Source organism: Toxotes jaculatrix, chromosome 17 (genome assembly GCF_017976425.1).
Source record: "Toxotes jaculatrix isolate fToxJac2 chromosome 17, fToxJac2.pri, whole genome shotgun sequence".
In the NCBI taxonomy this organism is placed as follows: domain Eukaryota; kingdom Metazoa; phylum Chordata; class Actinopteri; family Toxotidae; genus Toxotes; species Toxotes jaculatrix.
The window spans coordinates 565,220-588,853 of record NC_054410.1 but is presented as its reverse complement, the minus strand read 5'-3'; the positions used below and the strand labels follow the sequence as shown (position 1 = coordinate 588,853).

Sequence of the window (23,634 nt, the reverse complement as noted above, 5' to 3'; positions counted from 1 at the left end):
CAGAGCTCGGAAAAACGAATGACCTCGAAAATCAAAGACACTGTAAATGATGAGTAGCAGCACCTTTCTTCGGTTCATCTAGATCAAAAGACAAACGCGGACTGACCAACATCTGCCAGGCAAAAGCAGGTCACCTTCACTGGAATTCGACGGGGTCGATCAAACTTCAGTAGTTTACAGAGAAGCATCCTGCCTGTCAACCGGTATTACTATGTTCAACGAAAAGTATAAACTCAGTAGGGTACACAGGACAAATATGCTGCTGTAAAACCACATGACATCACAAATAGTTACAGGAGCATAAAGCCAAAAGGAGAAGTAAAGCACAATCTGAATTTAGAACAGTTTATTTATATTTCAACAGAAAAAACTGGTTAGTTTGGTCTCTTCAGACTCAACAAAGAACAAATCCGTTGTTGAAGTGTTACAGAAACACTTCCAGTGCTTTTTCACATGAAGACTTTCCGGTTAGGAGGTGATTGGTACATGTGGTTATTGTGTTTATGAAAGACAACTTCTCATTTCAACATTAAGACAGTAAAGACCATGGCACACAAACCTCAACGTCTTGTCATAGGGACGCGTCACGATCACGTTCTAGGCAATCTGTGGTTTCCGAGAGCACGTGAAGGCAGCAGTCAGACCTGTCTCCAAAGCGTTTCACAACCGGTGAAAACACAGAATCTGTGATTTCAGATGCGCTCAGCGGGCGGAACACCGCGTGGCTCTGTGTTTTGCTCCTTCACGTTTTTATTTTTATGTTTTTAAGAACCAGTCCTGTGATATGTCAAGATTTAGTTCAACATCATTCATTTTAAAGTAATGTTTTAAAATATTCTGTCCCTTCTTGTCTTTTGTCTATTTTAGACAGAAATGCACTTTTATTGCACTGATCACATCAAAACAGATCATTTTCACAGAGGCCTGAAAACTCTGAGGCCTCTTTCTCTCATCTGAAACTTGTTTTACTCATGTGTTCTCATTTTAGTGACACTCAGCTCACTGCAGGTTCTTAAACACCCACAGAAACGGGCACGTTCTCCATCTGGGTGCTGAAGAACAACATGAAGCTCTGAAGCTGCGACATGAGAAAAACTCACATGTTCAAGACGTGAAGAAAAACTGGAACCCGCATTAGAGGAAAACGTGTTTTATTCACTCGCTGCCGTTAGAAAACATGTTAACTCATTCATTCAGTTCACACCTGCGCAGACGGCCACACACTCATGCAGCTGGGGTGTGTGTGTGTGTGTGTGTGTGTGAAGCAGAGAGAAGCCGCCAGCGCTGGAAGACTGAAGCTCACCTGGTTAGTGTTGTTATTGCAGGTAAATCTTTAGTGTTTGTTCTGTGGTGACTGACGTGAATCTTCACATTTAGACAATAAAAGTCCTTCATAACCAACTAGACTCACATTCTTTAAACCTGCTGCAGAAACTGATCAGACACCATCTGTGGTAAACTAAAGTGCTGACTAAGGCTAAACTGTGCCTTACAGGCTACCATACCACAGTCTGTTGTTTCTTAGTACTACAAAAATAAAATACTCTCCCTCCCTTATTCATCCTGAGCTCCTCTGTTACTGACATTCATGCAAAAGTCAGAGGACCATGAGTCGCCTGTTCTGTGTCAACAGCTTTGACCTTTGGCCTCCATCTAATGTTAGTGACAGGAGAAGCAGCTTATTCTTCTCCCAGCCTCAGATCGTATATGGAAATGAGTTATTTCAAAATAAAAGCCTGAAGTGACCTAACCTTCATTGACAGACCTGGTCAAACAGCAGGGACATGTCCACGGCGAGTGTTTGATTGAACTAGTAGCACCAGGTGGGTGGAGTTTAGGAATCTGAAAGCATAAACTGACTTCGATTGGTCAAACTTGCTGTCACCCTCTCACCTGGTGTCACCTGGATAAACACACACGCGCTTTAGGAGAAGTTGAGCGTTAAGTGACTTTGACATAGAGAAGGAGACGAAGGCCACGTGTCAAACGTGTTTTGATTAAAGTCCAGCTGCCATTTCATTTTACTGTCACTGCGCGAATCAGCAGAAAACCTCCACCTGGGGCAGGTGTGCCGGCTCAGAGATGAAGGTACGCCCACCCCGGGCATCGTCTGCATGTTTCTGTTTCTGTGTCTGGTCTGCTTTGTGTCTGTTGAGCTGATCGACTCAGGTCTGTTCACACTCATTAAATAAAGAGGTTTCATCCCAAAACACGACACAGCCATTTTCATGACAGACACAGGAAACAAACGGATGTAAGACTCAGATTCGGCTCATCAGGAAAACACCTCCCCGCTCTTTTTCTTTTGAACTGTTACACATGGATGAACCACAGGTTTCCTTCTTCTTCCACACAGAAAAGGAGTCGGCAGCTAATCTGATGATCAGCTGATGCTTTGGAGCCTCTGCCTCAGACTCTGACGTGTCCAAGGTTTCCTCTGTCTGCACACTGAGCTCAGCATCTCTGGACTGGGTGATAAACAGCTGGTCAGTGAATTGACAGAATAATTATCAGGTTAACTTCTATTCAGAATTGGTAGTTAGACCTTTAGCCATGGTGAAGTCTTCACTTGCTTGTTTAGTCTAAAGGACAGCTATGAAACACACAGGACCTCACTGTCTGATGATATGTGAAGCTGAAGCCCACAAACATTCAGCATTTTTTTTTTTAATAAATCGCGTCGACAGATTCGTCAGCTGTTTAAATTGCTGCTGACTGAGCCTGAATGTTCGTTCCTGTGCTGAACAGGAGATTCTGCAGGAAACAAACTGCTCTGCTCTTCATTTGTAAAAGTTGCAGCTGGTTTGTGGAAGTTTCAAGCCTCTGCATTCTTTTTTACCCTGAAACGAAGTGAGACAAACTGCTGCCCAGCCTGAAAACTGATAAATGGATGAAAGATGATGCAGTGATCTTACACGACGCTGAATAAAATGATGTGTGATTAAGTGATATGCAGCGTCGCTGTGAGACAGGAAACGATGTGAAGACATTAACGTCTGTCTGATGTGGAGACGCCCTGGAAACTTCATGCTCCATGTGACCAGATTCTCAGACGACAGAAGCATCATTTGTCCCAGGGGACAGTGAACGCAGCAAGATATGTTTATGACAATAAGCTCCAGACATTGACATCCGTCCTGCTGATCCGTGGTCAGTCGTCTCACAGGAAGTTGGTTTTGAGCGTGATGCTGGGGGAGGACTTGGCGGTGCTGTGGGTGGTGGGGTTAGCGCTGCTAGCTTTAGCATTCAGACTCTCCTGGTTTCCTTTCACAGCAGCTTCCAGACGAGACTTGAGGTGAGGAGACGACGCGATGAGACACCTGAGGGAGGAAAGGACAAATGAAATCAACCCTCACCTGCCTGAAGTCTGTGGGTCTTTATGGGGAATGAAAGACACAAACACAATGTGCGTTCAGGAAAACTAGAACACAAACAAAGGAAAGGACCATTTTTCTCCACAGCCAGTGTTAAACTTCTCTTGCTCCTTTGTTCATTTATTTAAGACGATGTGCAGGTGGAGAGGTTCCCTGTGCTGTCAGAAACACGTCATCCTTTCAGTTCTGCTGAAAGTAGCTGAGTGTACCTGAAGACAGTGGAGTGCTGGGGGCCCAGACGCATCAGGTCCTTCAGAGCTGCCTCGTGCAGAGCTCTGGACGCCGGGGGGGCCGAGCTGAGGGCGTTTTCATCCAGAAGGAAGGAGATGAGGAGGGGAAGCAGGACAGCCACGAGCTGAGGACCTGTGGGTCGGGACAGATGATGATTGCTGATAATTAATCATAAAATTTATGTTTTTAACAAAAAAAATCAACAACAACAACAACTCTCTTGCCGTTACTGCTTTAGAAACATGAGTGTGTAAAAAGCCGAGCTGAGGTTCTGATGGTGCAGAGCAGCAGAACACTAACATCTGTCACCTGCACATGTTCCAGCGTGTTGGTCTGAGAAACAGGACACTTGCTATTGTGTCTTTCTCCGACACTGTCCTCCATGTCCAACGGAACCACAGACACTCACCGGCTGAAACCCAGGAACAGATCTGATCCTGGACAACACTGATGTTATTTCTCCTACAATGAATCCCTGTGCTGATCTGGACTGAGTGGCTCACTCACAGTTCAGGTCATGAACATTATGAACCAGACTGTCTGTAGCCTGAGGCCTGATTGAACTCTGCGTTCCACCGTCTGCTCTGACTCTACTCACGCTGTGACTCATCAACAGCCTGGACCAGAGCCTCCAAGGCTCGGACTCCCTCCAGGACTCCCAGCAGCTCCTCTGGACTCTGAGGTCGACTCCTCTCCACCCTCTGAAGAGGAACCACCAACAAACACATCATCTAATCAATACATTAAATATATTGATTTGCTCCAGCAGCAGCTGTTTCTTTTCATCTTTTATTTTTGAAGACATTTTGTAAAAGAAAACTCACATGGAGAAATTTTATAAGATGCACATTTCATCCCGGGTTTGGACGAGTGATGTATAACTTTGATCTTTTTTTTTTTTTTTTTTTTTTTAAAGATGCAGCCACAGTTTTTAAAGACAAAAAACATATTAAAGGCTCATTATTATTTCTTTAAAAAAACAGTTGTGGTACCTGAAGGAATCGAACCAGTGGTGGACCAAGGGCCTGGATATATGGGACGGCTACGGCCGGCTGAGCCTGAAACACCGACGTGAGCAGCTGATAACACCGACTCACGACCTGCAGGAGGAGAGACATCAGCTTCATGGGCTTTATTAGAAACGAGACTGTACAGCTCCCTGAACCATCTCCTGTTTATTCTTTCAAAAATCTTTTCCTGGTGCAGAAAACATCATCACTGACCAGTAAATTAAAGTGTTATTGAAATGGACCTTTGACTGAACTCCACCCTTCAGCAGGGATTGCATCATTTTCTCTCCTCATGCTTTCTGATCAGACTCAGTTTCTGATCAGACTCAGTTTCTGATCAGACTCAGTTTCTGTCCATGACTCCAGTTTCATCTGCAGGCTTTAAAATATTATGAAGCACGTTCAAATATAGTTGTGGCCTCGTTCTGTCCGTCAAAGGTCAGCAGGTCAGCGACTGTCTGTCCGTCCGTCCCAGAATAGACTCAGCTCTGCAGGTAAAGAGTTTCATCATCACTCTGTCCCAGTTTAACCAGTATGCAGGTCAGCAGGGTGCTGGTTTCCATTTACAGTCAGGAACACAGTGCCTCAGGCGATGGAGCTTCAGCTTCCATGTATTAGTGTTTAAATGTTTTTCATCACTTTGTTCATTAGGTTTCTTTTTTCTTTCTCTGGTCAATGACTCAGTCTGTGTGTGTTTAAGGTTCCTCACAGAGCACTTCATCAGGAACACCTGTACACCTGCTCAGTCATCCAATCAGCCAATCGTGTGACAGATACAGGAGCTTCAGTTAATGTTCACATCAAACATCAGAATGAAAAAAACCTGATCTCAGTGACTTCGTCAGTGATTGTTGGTGTGTTTGTGAAACTGTTGTTCTCATGGGATTTTCCACACGTGCATGTCCACATGTCCACACTCACGGTCTCTCCGCCTGGTACTGACCTGCGGGTCTTTGGCATCCATACTGATGGTGAAGCGCTGCAGACAGAGCGTGTGCAGAGGCTCCACAGTACAGACGTCAGGACCAGCAGACAGCAGGAAGACGGTCAGTGCTGTGAGGAGGCTGATCTGATCCACAGCACAGCCAGAGTCCCCTGAAGACAGAGAGAGAGAGAGACAGACAGACAGACAGACAGACAGAGTTATCCATGCTCCAAAATGAATAAATCACTGCAGCAGTCTGGTGTGTTGTGAGTACCAGTGTCCCAGAGTCCCAGCAGTGTGTTCAGGGCCGATCTCAGCAGCAGGTTCCAGGCTCCTCGACTCTTCTCCTGTCGACTCATTGGAGACGTCAGGACGGACTTCAGAGCCTGAATAGACGCCTGGACCACCACACCCAGAGCAGCCCCGCCCCCTGAGTCTGCCGCCGGGGCACCTGGGAGACGAAATGATGAGTTTCCTTCTGTAAAACCAATAAAATGACAAAGAGCTGAACACACACACAGTTTTAACCTCACTGGGTGAGACAGTCCAGCATAACGTGTGTTTGTGTGTGTTACCTGTGCATGTCCTGGGCTGATGGACCAACTCCCTGAGGACTCCCAGCAGAAGGTGGAGGACAGTGGGGAGGATGGACACGCTGCCTGCAGGAGGACAGAGCACCATTAAATCAGCCAATCAGAGGAAATACTGAGGAGCTCATGTTAATGTATCAGCCTTACTCCAAACCAACTATCCAGCTGTCAGTCACCAAACACAGGACAAGTCTGGGATGAAGAATGTGCTGATTTTACTGGAGATGTTTGTTACTCCACTGAAGAAAAGCTGCTTTTCACCACCTTCAACTCTCCATCATCTCTGACGTGAGAGTACCAACATATGACAAACGACATGAACGAAACATCACCCTCAGGAGAGCAGATGGACGGCAGCTCGGACAGGACACACACAGCCGACGCCACCAGCCGACAGTCGCTGTCAGTCAAACTCCACACTGAGCCTCCAGGACCTGCACACACACACACACACACACACACACACACACACACACACACACACACACACACACACACACACACACACACACACACACACACACACACACACAATGTGTTTTCTCCTCTTAATTCTTCTCTTCCTCACGCTCTGTTTAACCTCTCCCCCCCCCCCCCCCCCCCCCCCCCAACCCCCACCCTCACCCCCACATACCAGTTGGACTGGTTCCAGCCAGTTTGGGGCTGAGCTGTGGGAGCTTCCGGACCAGCACACAGAGGCAGAGCTCCAGTGCTCCGAACACCAGCGAGCGCCCGGGAATCAAACCGCCGGTGTCCCGTCCCTCCCCGAACTCTGGTAGCGTCTCCTTCTCTGCCGCACCGTCATCCACTGTGGAGCAATAAAGTTTCACACAACATCACTCAGTGCAATGTTCAACCAAAACACAGAGGACGTCGTTTTTCCTTCTACTTTTTGTCTGACTTGGATTTATCATCGGTCACATTTACTTCAGTTAAACTGTGTCTCAAACTACAAAGGGTTTCTTATCAACACTCACTCACTCCAATCCATTCACATCTACGTCACCAAACTTCCCACAATGGCCCAGCTTTCAGAGGCTGGTCTCACACACAGTGTCTGGTGACGGTGTCGACCCAGCAAACCAAACCACCTTACTGTTTCAGGATGGAAAGCAGCTGCTGTGTGTTTACCCTCTGCACTGTGGCGCTTCTCCCTGATGTGCTCCTGAGCCGCCGTCACAATCTGTCGCAATAAATCCAACACGGCGAGCTGAACAGAAGCCGACTCTCTGGTCACCATGAGTCTGTGGAGGACGCTGAGCAGCTCCACACTCAGAGGCTGAGGGGACGGGGACAGAGACGGGGACGGGGACGGGGACGGGGACGGGGACGGGGACGGGGACAGGGACAGGGACAGGGACAGGGACAGGGACAGGGACAGGGACAGGGACAGGGACAGGGACAGAGTGGGGCTGTGAAACTTCTGGCCTGAAATGTTGTTTCCAAAATTGAGGTTGGAGGTTACCTGCAACGGTTTGAATCTAAGGCAGCTGGACTCTACTAGATTCTTGAAGACCTTTCACCTCTCATCCAAGAGGCTTCTTTAGTTCTGATTGACATCACTAACCAGGCCAATACACTTCAAAGTTACTAATCTGAATTCTGCTTTGAACCCAAGTCTGGATTCAGGTACAGCTGAATCTCACCTGGTCGTTTCCAATCTTAGCTCGGGGCCAGGAGACATCTAGGAGCACCTGCAGAGCCTGAAGACATGAAGTGATGTTCTCCATCTGGTCCTCAGAGTGTGGAGAACACAGGAATTCCACACTGATCCCTGAACAGAAGAAAACACAACCAAACTCTATTCAGAAATATCATAATTTAATGTGAATGAAATAAATACACAGCTTGTTTCACTGAGTGCCTGCTGGATTTCGTATCAGAACCAGTTTCTTACCCAGAATGAGGTGCAGTCTGTCGGTGTTCACGTCCTCTGGACTCTTGGCTCCACCCACAGAGTCAGCATGTCCCATGGAGGTGGGCGTGGCCGGTCTGGACAAGTTGACAGGTGAGTCATCTGTGATCACAAAACCTGAAACACACATGTGACTGTTTAACATTTGTCCACATCTTTATTTCTTACATCAAAAGAAGGAGCACGGAGGAGGAGGGGTGAGGAGGAGGGGGGAGGAGGAGGAGGAGGAGGGGGGAGGAGGAGGAGGAGGAGAAGCGCTGACCTATGCTGTGCAGCCAGAGGGAGGTGGCGTGGAGGATGGGAGCCCAGGAAGAGGAATAATGAGCTCTGGCCTGGTTCAGTGTCTCTGCTGTGTAGAAGGAGCCTCCTGGAGGACGAGAGGAGGACAAACTGTCATCAACAACAACAACAGGTACAAGAAGAAAGCCCTCCTCCCTCCCAGAGTCCTACCTGTTACAGGTAGCTGTGACGCGTACTCCTGTGGCAGGGTCAGCAGAGCGTAGTCCTGCAGTGCCGCTAACCACAGACGACTCAGTATCGACAAATCTGATTGGACCAAATTCAAGAGGCCCGCCCCTCCTGACTCAGAGTTCGAGCTGTCATTGACCAAAGGGGAGACTGACATGTCAGCCGTCCTACCAGGGTTGTCCGTCTGTCGGCTCCTCTGAACAGCTACGATGTAAACCTGAGGGACCAGAGGACGGAGATCAAACCTTCACCACAGGACTGATTTCATCCTTTTCACCTGGAAATCACACTGAGAATCGATTTAGCTCGACTCAACAAGCGTGCTGTTAGATGACGATGACGCTTGGTGATTCACGAACCTCCTAAACCTTTCAAACAGCTGTTTAAATCAGGCGAAGCTGACGGTCAGTATTTCTGAGGCCTTACAGAGAAAACAAAGAATCCTGGATGGACTCGAACCCGCTCGGCCTGTTACCATCCTGTAATTCATGACTGAATCTGAAGCCACTGAGGCGCCCCCACCATTCAGGAGTTCATATCATGTTCATGCACCTCTCAATCATCTGCTGAGAACTGGTCCCAGGATGATGCAACCATCTCCAAAACAAAGGTAACTGCTAACTCATTAAAGACTCGTAGGACTTGCTTTACACACGACCCACCTCCGCCCACGCCTTGAGGACGGCCAGTGTTTCCATGGTAGCAGTGGCCTCGTTGTACAGCTGGCTGGAGGTGTCCCTCCCGACCTGGACTTTCGCCAGTGAGGTGGCCAAGAGCTGATGGACACGCCGGAGGTCACGGAGGTCACTGACGACGCCACTGGCAATCCAGGCGCTGCAGACCTGGAGAGACGAGGTGGCAGAAGGCGACAGCAGATTACAGACTGGGATCCAGGTGATGGGTAACCTGGACAGCAACCTCGCTCAGCGGCTACAGGTTAGCATTTAGCTCAAATCATCTGGATTATAGCAGTCGCCTGTCAATCAATATTATAAGAATTATCACTGATGATTGATCACCTGGCAGGCTTTGGCAGTGACATCAGGAGGAGCGTCAGCAGTGAAGGCTGGTCTGAGAGCAGCTCCAACCTTCAACACACACACACACACACACACACACACACACACACACACACACACACACACACACACACATACACATACACATACACATACACATACACATACACATACACATACACACACACACACACACACACACACACACACACACACACACACACACACACACACACAGCAGGTGAAAACTCTGTCCATAACCTGGACTGATGAGTCACCACAGGGGTCACCACGGTTACCCAGACCTGACAGGTATCAGCAGACCTCAGTCTGAGAGGGAGGGTTTCTACCTTCCTGCCTCCTCCAAAGAAACATTCACGCTCTGTTAAAACCTCAGTGCATTTGCTTTTTACACGTGAGAAGCTCAGAGTAACAGTAACAGGCAGGCCAAGGGGTTAGTTAGTGACGACTGATGAGTTACCTTAGATTTTGTGAATAATAAAGCTGGTAAAGTGTCTTTCTTCAGAAACAAGTAAACACTGTAGAAGCAACAGCCTTGCAGTCAGAGCTGAAATGATTCGGTAATTAAATGGTTAATCAACAGAAAGCTAATACAAACTTTTCTGTCTCTATAAACTGAACCCTTCGGTTTAAGGCTCAGACAAAACAAGACATGTGGACATGCCGGTGACTGGTCCTTACATTAGCCTGGTACTGCTCCAGGATCACATGACCGGGGAACTCTGGTTCTGGAATGGCTGAGAAGCGCCTGATGATCACCAGCAGGGTCTGAAGACCCGCCAGTCTCAGCTGGTCGCTGTGATCTGTTGCCGCCATGAACGCCAGGCGGACCAGATCACCGAGATGAAGGACAAGGAAGTCTGAGGAAAGTCAGGTGAGAGGTCACTGAGATCTGAGGCATCCACAAACACAACCAGAGACAGGCCACTGCGGGAGTCTTACCGGTGGACTCGTGCAGGCGTCGCTCCTGAGCCAGAGCCATGTCGAAGTGAGCCGAGTCAGCAGTTTCACACAGCGCTATGATGCGACACACACACTCCATTGCGAAGCGGCGCGTGGCCCAGCGCAGGGCCGTGAACGGGCCCCCAGACTCCGACCGGGCCCTGAAAGCAGAGGAGTCGTCGTCCCTGCCGCAGTCTGCCTCCTCGTCCTCCTGACTCGTCTCCACCGGAGCCCGGCAGTCTGAGGACAGCGAGTGTGAGATGCTGCTCACCGGATGCTTTCTGAGTTTAACTCTACAGACTGCTGTGTGTGAAAACGCAAACACTCAAACTAACAATCATGTCACGGTCAAAGTCACATTCTGAGGTTTGACGTGAACATGAAGCTCCTGACCTGCGTCTGCCACGTGATTGGCTGGTTGGATAATTGCATGAATAAGCAGGTGTACAGGTGTTCCTGATGAAGTGCTCGCTGAGCGTAAAATCAGTCTGAAGATGTTTTTATGTTGTTACCAACACATGATGATGAATTACCAGCAGTTGCAGACAGGACGTCTTTGCAGAGTTTGAGCCAGTGTCCCAGCCTCCCACTGGTGGCACTGGACATCATCATGTGGACCAGAGTGTCCTGGATGTCCCTCCTCAGACCTGGATCGGACTCCCAGTCCAACAGAGTGAACAGAGCTCCTTCCAGACCCACTTCCTTTAACGTGACGTCTGCACAGAGACAGAGACAAAGACAGAAGGGGGGTGGGGTATGAAGCAGAGCAGTGAAATAACTGTTCAGTCCACTGAAGACACCACTGGGGGGCAGTGTTCAGAGTTGTTATTGTGTTCTCTGACAGAACCTCTGGAGGTGTGCGACAGCCTGCTTCTTAAACCCACCCAGAATAAACTACGAGTTTTCAACATCTATTGTACAAGTGACGCAGACCTACAGGTGTTCTCTTGTCTCTGGAACCTTTTGGGGAAAAAAAAAATCCTATTAAACAAATTATTATTTTAAGCAGAGCATTTTTAGATAGGTCTTCTTTACATGTGTTTAAACCAGTGTCCCTGTGTGAGTTTGTGTGTCTCACCGAGTTGTGTGTTGTCTCGTCTCGGCAGCTCTTTGACCAGAGTCACTGCATGTTCAGAGACCTCCAGAGCAACCCGCTGGACGAGCTGCCGCAGACACGCCACCACGGCCCGGCGCAGACACAGGTACGAGCTGCACAGGTTAGCCTGAGAAACACACACACACACACAGTTTATACCTGAACACCAGGTGTACTCTGTTAGCAGGTTTAACATGTATCAGAGAAGACATGCAGCTGCAGACAGTGTTTCCTCCAGACTCACAAACTGAACACTGTTCACATTAAAATAATCTATAAAATGTCAGATTATACGTTTCCAAAGCTCACAGTGACGTCCTCAAGGTTCGTCCAACCCAAAGATGCTGTTTATTTACATATATTTATGTCAAACAGAGGAAACACTACGTAGCTTCACTGTAAGAGACGAAAGAAAAGGGGGAGAGTGTTTTAAAGAAAAACTGTAGGTGAAACAGAAACGGTGCCCGTGTTACTGAGTTAGCTGCAACGCAAACAAAACCACAGCAAAGTCAGTGAGACACAAAGGTTAAAACACTATGAAAAACAGTGGGTTAATAATATACCAGACTGGAAAACGTTAGGATTCAGTGCAACAGAAAACAACTGTTACCATGCTTCATAACCAACAGTCGGGCGGGGCGGGAGCTTCAGTCGACTGTTTTAAAGTCACAATGTGTGCTGAGATTCTTTTAAGTTTAAAAACTGAGAACCTGAAAAATATAAGTGTTAGAAACTGACAGGATGTACGATGAATTAACGGGGGGGGGGCAGCTGGACTAATCCTGTTTCAGACTGAGGACACGTCTCCATCGCCCTGCCCCACTCACAGCAACAGAAAGAAGCAGAGTGTGAGACAAACAGCAGCTTCAGGCCTGAGAGAGACAGGACCTACCAACATGGAACAGTCCAACAAGATCTCCTGTAAGACACAAGGCAGGGTCAAAAACACACACACACATTAACCTTGGGTCATGTTGTGACAGAGAGAGATAACAGGAAATAACTCCTCAGCTACAGGGGCGGCGGTCTTCCATCAGTCAGACAGGTATCATGTCTCAGGTGTTCAGGTGTACTCACACAGAGAGCAGGTACGAGGCTGGCCACGTTGACATGTGGAGGTGAGAACATGTGCAGCTGCTGCAGACAGGAAATGGCTCTGGCCTGAACCAGACAGTCGGGACTGGCCTGCATCACTCCACATCCCACCAGGCAGCTGGAGCGCAGAGCGGACACTGCTGCACCGTCACCTGACAAACACACACACATTCACACACACGCCTCCTGAAAGCTCCTGTTTCTGTGGACTCAGGTGTGACGGCGGTCCTACCCTGCAAGTCGGGTCCCAGGCAGGTGATGAGTGCGTGCAGGCAGCGTCCCAGGCTGTAGTGAACCTCAGGGCGGGTGGGCGGAGCCGACAGCAGCAGCCGCAGCACCAGAGTGAAGGACGGCTCGGCGTGGGCGCGATACAAACCACCGGACAGGTCAACCACCAGGGACAGACTGTGGAGGGACCAGGTCTGGACCCCGCAAAGAGAAAGGAGAGTTAGGACGAGGACATTTTGTCTGGTCCTGACTTCTTCAAAGGGCTGTTTGAAGCCAGGGAAAAAGATACTGACCTCATGTTTCAGTCTCAGAGGAGAAATTCATTCACAACGATGTAGAACAAAGGTGTGTGTACCTGGACCTCAGGTGAGGTGCTGTCCTGGCTCAGGGTGAACAGGACTCCCAAACAGGTGGACAGGTGCTGAGGTGAGCTGATTCCTCCGGTGTAGCGGTACAGCGCCCCCAGAGCCAGAGCATAGCCACTGCGAGATGCTGCGTCCCGAGCCGTCTTCAGCCTGAACACAGACATGACGCACCGAGTCAGAGCGCCATCAGCAGCCCGGACGGTCAGTCTCAGGTCACACAGACCCATCCACTGACCGCTCACCTGCATCTGCTGTTTTTATCTGTTAGTTTTTTATTTGCTTGTTTATTTAAGTTTCAGCCCATAAGATTCATATTTCAGTGCCCTGGTCACCGTCTGTGACGTGAACACAGCAAAAATAAATAAATAAAAGCCGTGGGTCGTGAGGCAGGTAACTCAGAGACATGAGTCAGACGGTGCTGTGTTACTCTGATCAGGCGCCGCACTGATGATGTACAGGGACACAATCCTCTACCATCACTGGTCGAATGCAGACAGGGAGGCATCTTCTAGCTCCAGGTAACAACACTGTGTGAGCCACTACTTTCTGTCCTGATGATTTTAGATCAAAGAATCACACTCAGCAGCTCAAACTCTCTGTGATGTATTTGGATCCAGCCTGTAACTGTTCTGAGCCTCTGTGTATTTTCATTTTCATTAAAGTCATCATGAAGCCGGTGTCTGTGCATGACAACTAAACAACAAACAGAGTCCTGCGTGCGGCCTCTGTCCGTGTCTGCCTCCATGTTTACACGCAGCCCACGACCCCGCCTCACAGTTTGAAGCCTGGTGCGTGAAGCTGTGAGTTAATGTCCACACACCTGTCGAAGCAAAGCAGGGAGACGGAGACGGTGAAGCCGGGGTCTCCAACCACCTGAACCAGCCGGGCCAGACCTTCGGCAGCCAGGCAGCGCAGCAGAGGACTGACGCTCTCCAGCGCCCCCGTCAGGAGGGACAAAGCCGGGGAACAGATCTCCTCTGGTCCCAGAAAGCCCCGAACACTGCCCTGGTGCTGAGGAGGAGGAGGAGGAGGACATGTATTTATACAGCAGGAGGAATCATCATTAACACGAACAAACTGGAGTCTATCTGATCGATAAACCAACCTTCCTTTAATCCCAATGACATTATCCAGTCTGTCCAATATTTACTGGGATCAGCAGTGTCAGATGCAGCACTGAGATCCACAAGCACAAACATTTTCTTTGCTACACAAATTTATTAAGCAACAATAAATCAGAGGTTTACGTTCTGTAGTTTGTAGGAGCTGCTGTGGACAACAAGGATGTACGGACCGACTCCAATCACACACACACACACACACGCACACACACGCACGCACGCACACACGTTCTCTGCTGTTATATCGTCCGGCTGACAGGTGTAGTACCTTGAGCAGGCTGCAGAGGGCAGCACACACATGTGTCTGGACGGTCTGCTGGCGTTGACCCTTTAGCTGATTCACCGTTTCTACAAACTGCTCCAATATCTTCACCCTAACAAACACACACACACACACACACACACACACACACACACACACACACACAGAATATTTTCAAATTATTTTCAACAACAAAAAAAAATCTTACACAGTGAATCTACGAGAACATCAGCAACTGCTCGAACAGAGCTGAAGGATTTTAGGATTTTTGAAGCTTCAGTGTAATATTCACCGTGTACAGTCACATTTACAGACACGACAGGAAATGACATCACACCATTAAAACATTAAACCTTTATTCTAACGCAAGAATGAAAACTAAACTAAAGAACTGATTTCAAACGTGTTTCACAAACACGCAGGTACATTCTGTAAAGTCTTTGACCAACGGAAGTTATTTTTCTATCTTCGCTTCTCACCGGAACTTCTTCATCACGCAAACACCTGCGGTGATTTTTCAGGTGTCGGTATAAACTGCTCGTGTTTCCGCTGGATGTTGCAGCTTCAGCGCGACAGGTTTCGCACAGTACCTGTTTCTGCTGCACGTCTGCGGCCTCAGAGCCGAAACAGTCCCAAATGAGCGACGAGCTGTTTTTACTGGGGATTAAACGCCGTCACTCCGCTTCTGCTCCAGCTGAAGCCGTTTGACTAATGAAGCAGCAGGTGGAGCGCGTGATGCTGATTGCGTTAGCCTGACCTGTGCACGCGCAGCACGCCGCTTCTGATCGGTGAGCTCGGCAGGTGTGTGTGAAACAGCGGACACAGCAGATCCTGGGTCAGTCAGGCGATCACGTGATCGCTTAGCCTGAAATCTTAGCGTCAATCAGAAATCGATAAATCGATCAGCCCTGGTACGTAATCAAAAATAAATTTAGTGACCGATTAACACGTACGACGCATTTTAATGTAGCCCAGTGATAAGAAGGTATGTTGTTCTGGAGGTTTGAAAAAGTGGAGCTCGTCTTACATTTCAGTGAGATGAAACATAATGTTGTGTCTGTAATGAGCAGCCCGGTGTGTCCCGGTACTGGCTAACCTGTGGCGCAGGTGTCAGCAGGTCACTTACCTCTGAGCAGAAATGATGTGGGGAAACAGAACGCCAAAGAGACGGACGGCGGTGGCGGTCAGAGCCACAGGAGGAGGAAGAGGAGCAGGAGCTTCCGCGCTCTTCTCACACAGACTGAAGGGGTCATGATCCAGAGAGCCTCCTCCCACGCTGCTGCCCTGCAGCTGAAACACAAACACACCCTCACTGTAACCCCTCTGTCCTGCAGTGTGTACTCCGTGTTATCAGACCGTGTACGTGTGTAGGACACAACATCACCTGTTCCTCAACGTATCTGTGGTCGGTGTCGTGGAGGGCGGGGCCGACCAGGGGCAGGTCGTCATGGTGACAGAGTGGGGGCAGCAGGGTGAGGTCTGAACAAGGCTGGTTCAGGTTGTCCTGGCCGGACAGGTCAGAGACCAGCTGGTTCATAACCACACCAAAACTCTCTGCGGGAGGACGGAACAGGTGGAGACATGAAAACATCAGTCCATCGATTACTGCTCCAGGTGAAATGATCAGTTCATTAATTATCTGAGGAATGTTTCTGACCATTTCTTTTGAATCATTTTTCAAACAAGACGCCACACGTTTGATGATTTATTTTTTGATTGACAGAAACAAAATGGAAAGATCTGAGGCAGTAAGGAAAAAAGGAAAGAGGGAAAGGAAGGAAGGATCTGTATGAATCTGCTCGATGACACAGGAAGTTCACTTAGGATGAAGGAGAGAGATTAAAAGGCAGAGAACAGGGAAAGAGAGATCAAAGGAAGAGAAAATCTTATATTTAGAAAGTATTAAAATAGAAGAGAAGGACAGAGTGAAGGAGGAGTGTTGTTACCCTGGTAGGTGTGAGGAGGCAGCAGAGCGAGCAGCTCGTACACTCTCAGCTTGTAGACGATCGACCAGCTACGAACTGACGTGCTGTAAGACCTGAGGAGAGCAGGCATCCTGGGAAAACACAGACAGGACAGTGAGCCACGCTTCAGTGGAAGGAAGCGACACGGCAGAAAAGCAAAGGTATAAAGAGGGAGAAGGAACGATGCACAAACCAACCTGCAGACCACTGTTCATACATTTTTATTCAATCATGTTTAAAAATTTGAAAAGATCTTTATGTAATATTTAATCAGCAACAGTAAAAATAATCTGAGTATCTGTGTAAACCCACAACAAGCCCGAACAGATCAGAGACTGACTTGGTGAGGAGAGCCACAGCGCAGGCCAGCGGCGTGAGCAGGCGGCCGATGGTGTCGTCAGTGACGAGCTCCCTGCAGCGCAGCAGCAGCTGCTTCATGGCTGTTCACACACAAAAACACGCTTCAGACCCATTCATACTTACTGCACTAAATCTACACACACACGGGAACACACACGGTAGTGGTGCTGTGTGTACTGACCGCAGAGCGCCCCTGCACGTCCCTCCAGCGTAACCTGCCACGTGAAGTAGTCCCCTCGTCGAAGCTCCATCTCCTGCTCCCTCAGCGATGCAGGAAACACACACCGCCACAGGAGGAGGAGGCGGGAGAGGTGGTGCTCTACTACAGCCGGACCTGGAGACACAGACAGCACACGAGAACACGAAGGGTTCTGACCAAAGGGTTCTGACCAGCTGGTTCCGTGTCAAAATAACAAGAAAAAAACTGGAAGGAATGTGGTGAAATTTGGTCTGAACACGGACACATTGTTCGGTACAGATATGTCCCCCTGTTCCTGAGGGGACAAGCTAAAGTCTGAGGGAGACACTTCAGTCTGGAGGTCAGGGGATCAACAAAGTGTTGTTTCATGGAGCTGAGTGTGCTCTGCAGTTTTACCGAGAGTGATGAGAGAGGAGACGAGCAGCCAGCCGGCCTGAGTCCTCTGCAGAGACATCCTACTGTTCTGAGAGGCTGAACGCAGGAGGTCTTCAGCCAGGCCCAGCAGCACCTGGACACAGTTTGAAATAATGCATCTGGATACGCCAAGTACACCAACACAGCCTGACTATCACTGCAGATACTGTTCAGTGTGTGTGTGTGTGTGTGTGTGTGTGTGTGTGTGTGTGTCAGCCAGGCTTCCTGTTACAGCACAGCTGGAAAAAAACGTATGAACAGAGCGGGAACGTTTGCCCCAGGCCACCAAAACACTGTAACACTAATCTACCCAGTTTTACCCACCTTGCCCTTGGTGTGTGGTATTCCCAGGGGGCAGTGCTGAACTGAGGCCACGAGGGCGGCGATAGCCGCCCCGTACCCGGCCACGGCCTCCGGTGAAGACTTCAGCGCCACCAGCCGCGCGGCGCAGCGATCCAGCAGCAAGGTGCACTGGGACGGCATCGCCATGGCAACGCAGCGCAGGCACCAGGCAGCGGCCACCCGTGCCGAGGAGACAGGGTGGAGGAGAACAGAGATCACCGTGTCCAGGAGGGCTGTGTATATATTAACACACACAAATCAGACTTGAGGGTTCGTCATAACACATAGATTGTCCCTGTTCAGTCAACGTCCCCTCTGACCAATCCCTGGACTCTGTGTGTGTGTGTGTGTGTGTGTGTGTGTCAGACCTGTGCTGCTGTCAGCGAGGAGGGGGGCCGCGGTGGATCCCAGTCCCTGAATGAGCGATCCCAGTTCCAGCAGGCAGCAGACCAACACATGCTGACTGGCTGAGACGTCTGCAGATGAAACTCTGGTCTCCACATTCCCATCAGTCAGAGCTGCGTCTAAACACACACACACACGCACGCACGCACGCACGCACGCACGCACACACACACGCACAGTGAACACTGAAACTGCACAGCTTGAAAACAAAATAAACGAAACTGATCAGAAATCTGCATCTTTCACTTGTAAACATCACTGTGAGATCATTTCCTCTCGGTTAGAACTACCAGAACTCTGATAACTACATTAAAATGAACTGGTTAGTATTCCTGTGGACAGAGGACTGTCACAGACAGTCTCCCGTCCCTCTCTACTCACCGATGGCTCGTTTCTGTGAAGCCACAGCGAGACACAGCTGTTTGGCAGCGTTGGTCTGGGCCTTCTCTCCCAGCAGAGACCCCAGGGTGCTCCTCAGGATGAAGGAGACACAGTGGCGGGTCACTACGGCGTCACACGGCGTTTGTGTGGCTCTGCCGTGGGATGCCAGCTCCATCAGCAGGGACAGAAAGGCCGGGAAGTTGGCCTCCAGCCAGGAGCCTCCCAGGGTGGAGACGAAGACCACATAGGCCTAAGGACATGGGGGTGGGGGGGGGAGCTGGTCAGATCGGAGTCTGGTATTTTTAATCTGCTCCTCTGGTGAATAAATCATTACCCACCTGTGTGACTCCGATACGGATGTCCTTGCTGACAGAGCTTGTCCCCTTCAACATGTCTCCGCTGGCTCGGAGGAAACCTGCCCCACCCCGCAGGAACCCCGCCATCAACAAATCCATCACCTCCTCCAGAGAGCTCCGGCCTCGCCCACCCTGTCTGGGGCCTGCAGTGAAAATCAGAGTTCACTCTTCATCTGTTCATTCATCCATCTGACTGTGACAACTGGGCAAACTACATCTGCTGCTGAGGACGTGTGATACAGTCAAAAGCTCCGAGAAGGTAAGTGGACTTTGACTGAAGACCTTCCAGCCTTTGCACTAAGCTATGCTGACCTGTTTATACTGGACACAGAGGTGAAAGTGAAATCCACCGATCAGACAGGTGTAAAGAGGAAACGCTAACTTTTGATGTCACAGCGCTAATCCTTTTTCCTGGGACGTCCCTCTCTGGTCGTACCTGTGGGCTGTCTGGGCTCCACAGCAGCAGCCAGCAGAGTTCCCAACAGCTTGGCCACAGACACTCGGACGTTGTAGTTGGATCCTTCGAAGGCTCTGAAGCACAGAGTGGCCACGTTCTCCAGCTCGCTGGTCCACAGGAACACCGCCTCCCTCTGCAGCTCCAGCAAACACTGGCAGAGACAGACACAGCAGCTGTTAGCTTCTCAGAGACACTGACTGATTGTCCCTCTGCAGCACGTCTGATGTTCCTGTGACGGTCAGCCGTCAGAGGAGACCATACCTTGGTGGCGGCGCAGCGTACGGCCATGGATCGGTCCGTCAGACAGGTTCTCGCTGCCTTGTAGACGTCACGGTGACCGGGCACAGCGCTGACACCCAAACCTCGCAGGATCTTCTCCACGCTCAGCATGATCTCATAGCGACCCTGAGACTGAGAGGGGAAGGTGGTTGGGGTGGGAGTGTTAACACAGAGTCTGTGAACCAGGACCACATCATATCAAACAGCAGCTTTAACACAGCACAGGGCCCTAAAACCTTCAGAGGAGCACAAACCTCAGCGCTCTTCATGGCCTTCAGCAGGTTGCACAGAGAGTCTCTGAAGGAGCCGACGAGCATCCGGCCGAGCTGCTCGTACAGAGCACCGAGACACGCAACGGCTGCCCTGAAACACACACATACATCAGACATCTTTTTATTGAACTCCACAAACCCGTCGAGTCCTTTGTGATGTTTCTCTGGACTGATGTCGGATTCCTACGATCTGAGTCAGAAGGTTTATGTGTAGTATTGGTCTGTGTAGTATTTTAATGCTTTACATGAAAGCTCTGTTTTCCTGTCTTTCCCGTGGGATTTGAACGCAGCCTGACTTACAGCCGGGTCGGGAGGCCTGACGGAGAGTCGTCTTTGCTGCGGATGATGTCATTGCACCTCTCCACCAATAAGCTTGAGGGTACGGGGTCTCCAAGGCGGTAGACCAGAGCCAAACAGTGGGCCAGCAGCCAGCGGGTCGGAGGGCCAGGGGAGCCAATCAGAACGCCTGACAGCTGGTCGATCAGCCGTCGCTGGTTCTGTTTGATAACGACCTGAACGGGTGGAGGAGAAAGTCAGAAAGAAAAGCTCCAGCAAACCAAACTTCAGGCGTTTATACTCCTGAGATCACAACAGGATGAGAAAACAGAAACAACATCAGCAGCAAATTCTCCGATCACAAGAAAACACAACATGACAGAAGCAGCGACAGACATGACCTCTCTGCCCTGACTCACCCGCCCCGACTCACCCGCCCTGACTCACCCTGTCAGTGGCCGGGAGGAGCTTCTTCAGGTGGTTCAGCCATTCGAAGATGAACTCCGCCCTCTGATGTTCACCCAGCTGACTGCACACCTCCTCGTTCAGCAGGAGGCCCTGAACTCGCTCCATCCTGAAACTCAGCCAGCCCCCACGCCTCCGTCCTCTGCTTCTTCTTCTCTCAGTGAGGGAGAAGTCTTCTGTCCTGCTCCACCATTCTCCTAAATCCTGTTAAAAACAAAGGATGAAGGAAGCAACAGAGTGTAGTTCAGTTTATCTGACGTTAGGAGAAGAACGATCACACAATCAAGGTCCTAACCCGAACCAAAGAGAGTAGCGACGCAGGAGTCCAGGGATATCAGACTGCCAACCAAACAACACAATCAGTGTCTATATCAGAAAGCACATGTCAGCAACACGGGCTGAGCCCCAAACCTAGCCCCACAGGACACAAAACCTCAGTCCTCATCTGAGCAAGAAGCAAACATGAAGTCCAGAGATGATGTACTGTGTCTGGATCCTCCAAAATCTGAAGTCAAACACAAACACTATGAGCAGGCCTGTGTTCTGGCTCCGGCCTACACACCTCCACAGGTGCAGACCTGCAGCACCAAGCTCAGCTCAGCTTTTAGGACGTGGCTCTGTGGCTGAAAAATCCAAAACAACGTGTCCACTGTCTTAAGCCTTCAGCATCTCTGCCATAGATACCGTGCTGCGTTCAGGTGCCAGTGAGGGAAACCAGATGTTTGTGACAGTTCACGTGTGTTTTTGTGGGAACAACCTGACCTGGAAGACAAATGATGAACAAATATATTTTACAGATATAACCCGTTACAGCTGCTGCTAAAGGAACTGAGAGCTCTACTGTGGGACGTCCGGTGTTTTTGGACCGAACTGTGGAGTCTTTGTGTCCCACTGAGAGCTAACAGAGCAGACCACACCGGAGCAGGACGGGAAAGAAGAGACGCTGGAGGAATATCTGAGAAACACAAAGAGAGCAGCTCATAAATTATTCAACAGCACAACTCTGTCTCCTCCATTAAGACACACTGCTCGCTCGCTCACTCACACACTCACACACACACACACACTGTTCACAGAGATGAAAGGAAACTAAAAATAACCGTCCGTGCCGCAGAAAAACACATCCTGGTTAAAACTGACACCTTCCTGCAGAAGACCACCTGTCCACCTGAATGTCTCAGGACAAACGTCCCACTTTGAGCTTTTAAAAGACGAAGTCATGAGAATCTGTTTTTCTGAAGGAATCCCTCTGATTCCTGCCATCACTGACTAATCTGAAGCTTTATTTCTCTGTTAACCATGTGTTTGATGAAATGACAGAAAATAATTTAAAACAATAAAAAAAACACTAAGCTATAGTGTGATATCAGCAAAGCTCTTGTTCGTTTAGACCCTGAACCTTTTTAAAGAAGCTCAGGTTTGAGCCACATTAGCCTCAGTTTCTGTGGCAGCATGAACAGAAACATGCCACGGCATCTCTGACCTGTTTCCCAGAGCTCCACGCGTGTGTGGGGCACACAGCAGACCCTCTGAGCCGAGCCATCACAGCGGAGCGGCGTGCTGAAACAGCCCCGGAGCACCATTTACACCACCGAGGCAAAGGGACGAAATAAACCAACAACAGGCCGAAACACAAGCAACACGCAGCACTCGCCGGGACAGCGTGTATCACACTGCGCTACCAGCAGCTAACATGTCCCGAAACACACCTCTGTCACTGCTTTCAGTCAACAAACGGCAGAACTGCTTCTGATTCTCTGTTTACGGAGACGAGCTGCAGAATAACTGGCTCCGCTGCTAGCATCGGGTGGCTAACCCGGTTAGCTTACGGGCAAAAGTTTACACACAAACTCGGATAAAAATTAAACTGTTTACTCGTCAAGAGTCGGTCAAAGGTCGCCAATCCGCACAGGAAGGTGTCGACCCAGAAAACCGCCACAGAAAGTTTATATCCGTTTATTTGGAAGCTGTGAACGTCTCCGGACAAACAGCTGAGCTCCCGACGACTGAACGGCGGAACAGAACCGTGATTCAAGTCACCAGGAACGGACAGGGCGCACATCCGGTCACTGTTTTTCAAAATAAAACACGGCGGGTTTCTAACATTTCGCGTGCGCTGTAATCAGTGCAATGATTCAATTTTACAGTTTCATCTTGTATGGATGTAAAACTGTGACAAACATGGTGAGGTCGAAGTGATAAAATGAGACAATCTGTTTAATACAGACACATTTTGCACTTCATCGGTAAAGATATGACAGATGTAAGTTTTTACTTCATACCCAAACAATTTCAACCGCTCATCACTCTACATTCAGCCGCCTCTCGTTATAGCTTTCTGTTACATTTAATGGATAATGAGAGAGATAAAGGCAAAGTAGAAACTGATTCATTTCTACTTTATAATGTTTTTTACATGAAATGTAAACTGTTTTACGTGAAATGTAAAATCTGAAAGTCCCGTGTCTTCATTCCTGTTTCCATTTCTAGTTTGTTTTTAATGTGGAATTATATCTTTGAAGTAGTTTCAGACCATTTTTGCTTTAATTTCTTGAAGAAGACGTATCCCTTCCGGTGGTGCTCCCGCTGAATGAACTTCGCTGCCAGAACCAACCAGTCGATTAACGAATCATCGACCGTCTACGCGGCCAACAACTGAACTTTATGGACACAGTTTTACCCTGAGACTCGTCTTCCAGGTACAACGTCGCCCCTCTGTACCGTCCCTGTGAAGCTAATACAGCGCTGTAGGTTACAGTTGGTTGCACTTGAGGTTCGAGTTTGACAAAATTGTAGAAGAGT

The 23,634-nt window shown here is 49.2% G+C and overlaps 1 protein-coding gene across 6 annotated transcripts; it reads right to left on the bottom strand.

The window, feature by feature from the left end:
* Positions 1 to 2,569: 2,569 nt before the first annotated feature.
* heatr5a (HEAT repeat containing 5a) lies at positions 2,570 to 22,855 on the bottom strand. 6 transcript variants are annotated; one of them, XM_041060737.1, is made up of 42 exons: positions 22,708 to 22,855; positions 20,815 to 21,036; positions 20,392 to 20,603; positions 20,074 to 20,182; positions 19,802 to 19,951; positions 19,520 to 19,691; positions 19,066 to 19,226; positions 18,728 to 18,977; positions 18,310 to 18,465; positions 17,924 to 18,174; positions 17,582 to 17,693; positions 17,168 to 17,320; positions 16,967 to 17,066; positions 16,609 to 16,718; positions 16,047 to 16,216; positions 15,789 to 15,952; positions 14,669 to 14,774; positions 14,100 to 14,290; positions 13,270 to 13,429; positions 12,919 to 13,108; positions 12,669 to 12,838; positions 12,484 to 12,510; positions 11,574 to 11,718; positions 11,029 to 11,211; positions 10,496 to 10,735; positions 10,235 to 10,413; positions 9,533 to 9,601; positions 9,176 to 9,355; positions 8,496 to 8,730; positions 8,308 to 8,412; positions 8,028 to 8,162; positions 7,777 to 7,904; positions 7,262 to 7,409; positions 6,765 to 6,938; positions 6,463 to 6,564; positions 6,116 to 6,199; positions 5,815 to 6,045; positions 5,559 to 5,710; positions 4,598 to 4,705; positions 4,204 to 4,306; positions 3,584 to 3,737; positions 2,570 to 3,320 (listed from the first exon to the last, which is right to left on the bottom strand). In XM_041060737.1, the coding sequence occupies exons 2-42, from the start codon at positions 20,938 to 20,940 to the stop codon at positions 3,161 to 3,163; spliced, it is 6,255 nt and encodes a 2,084-aa protein (XP_040916671.1). In that variant the 5' UTR covers positions 20,941 to 21,036; positions 22,708 to 22,855; the 3' UTR covers positions 2,570 to 3,160. The 6 variants fall into 6 exon arrangements, 5 of the variants coding, with proteins under 5 accessions (XP_040916671.1, XP_040916673.1, XP_040916674.1 ...); XM_041060739.1 differs by having other exon boundaries at positions 5,815 to 6,018; XM_041060740.1 differs by having other exon boundaries at positions 5,815 to 5,991.
* Positions 22,856 to 23,634: the final 779 nt, after the last annotated feature.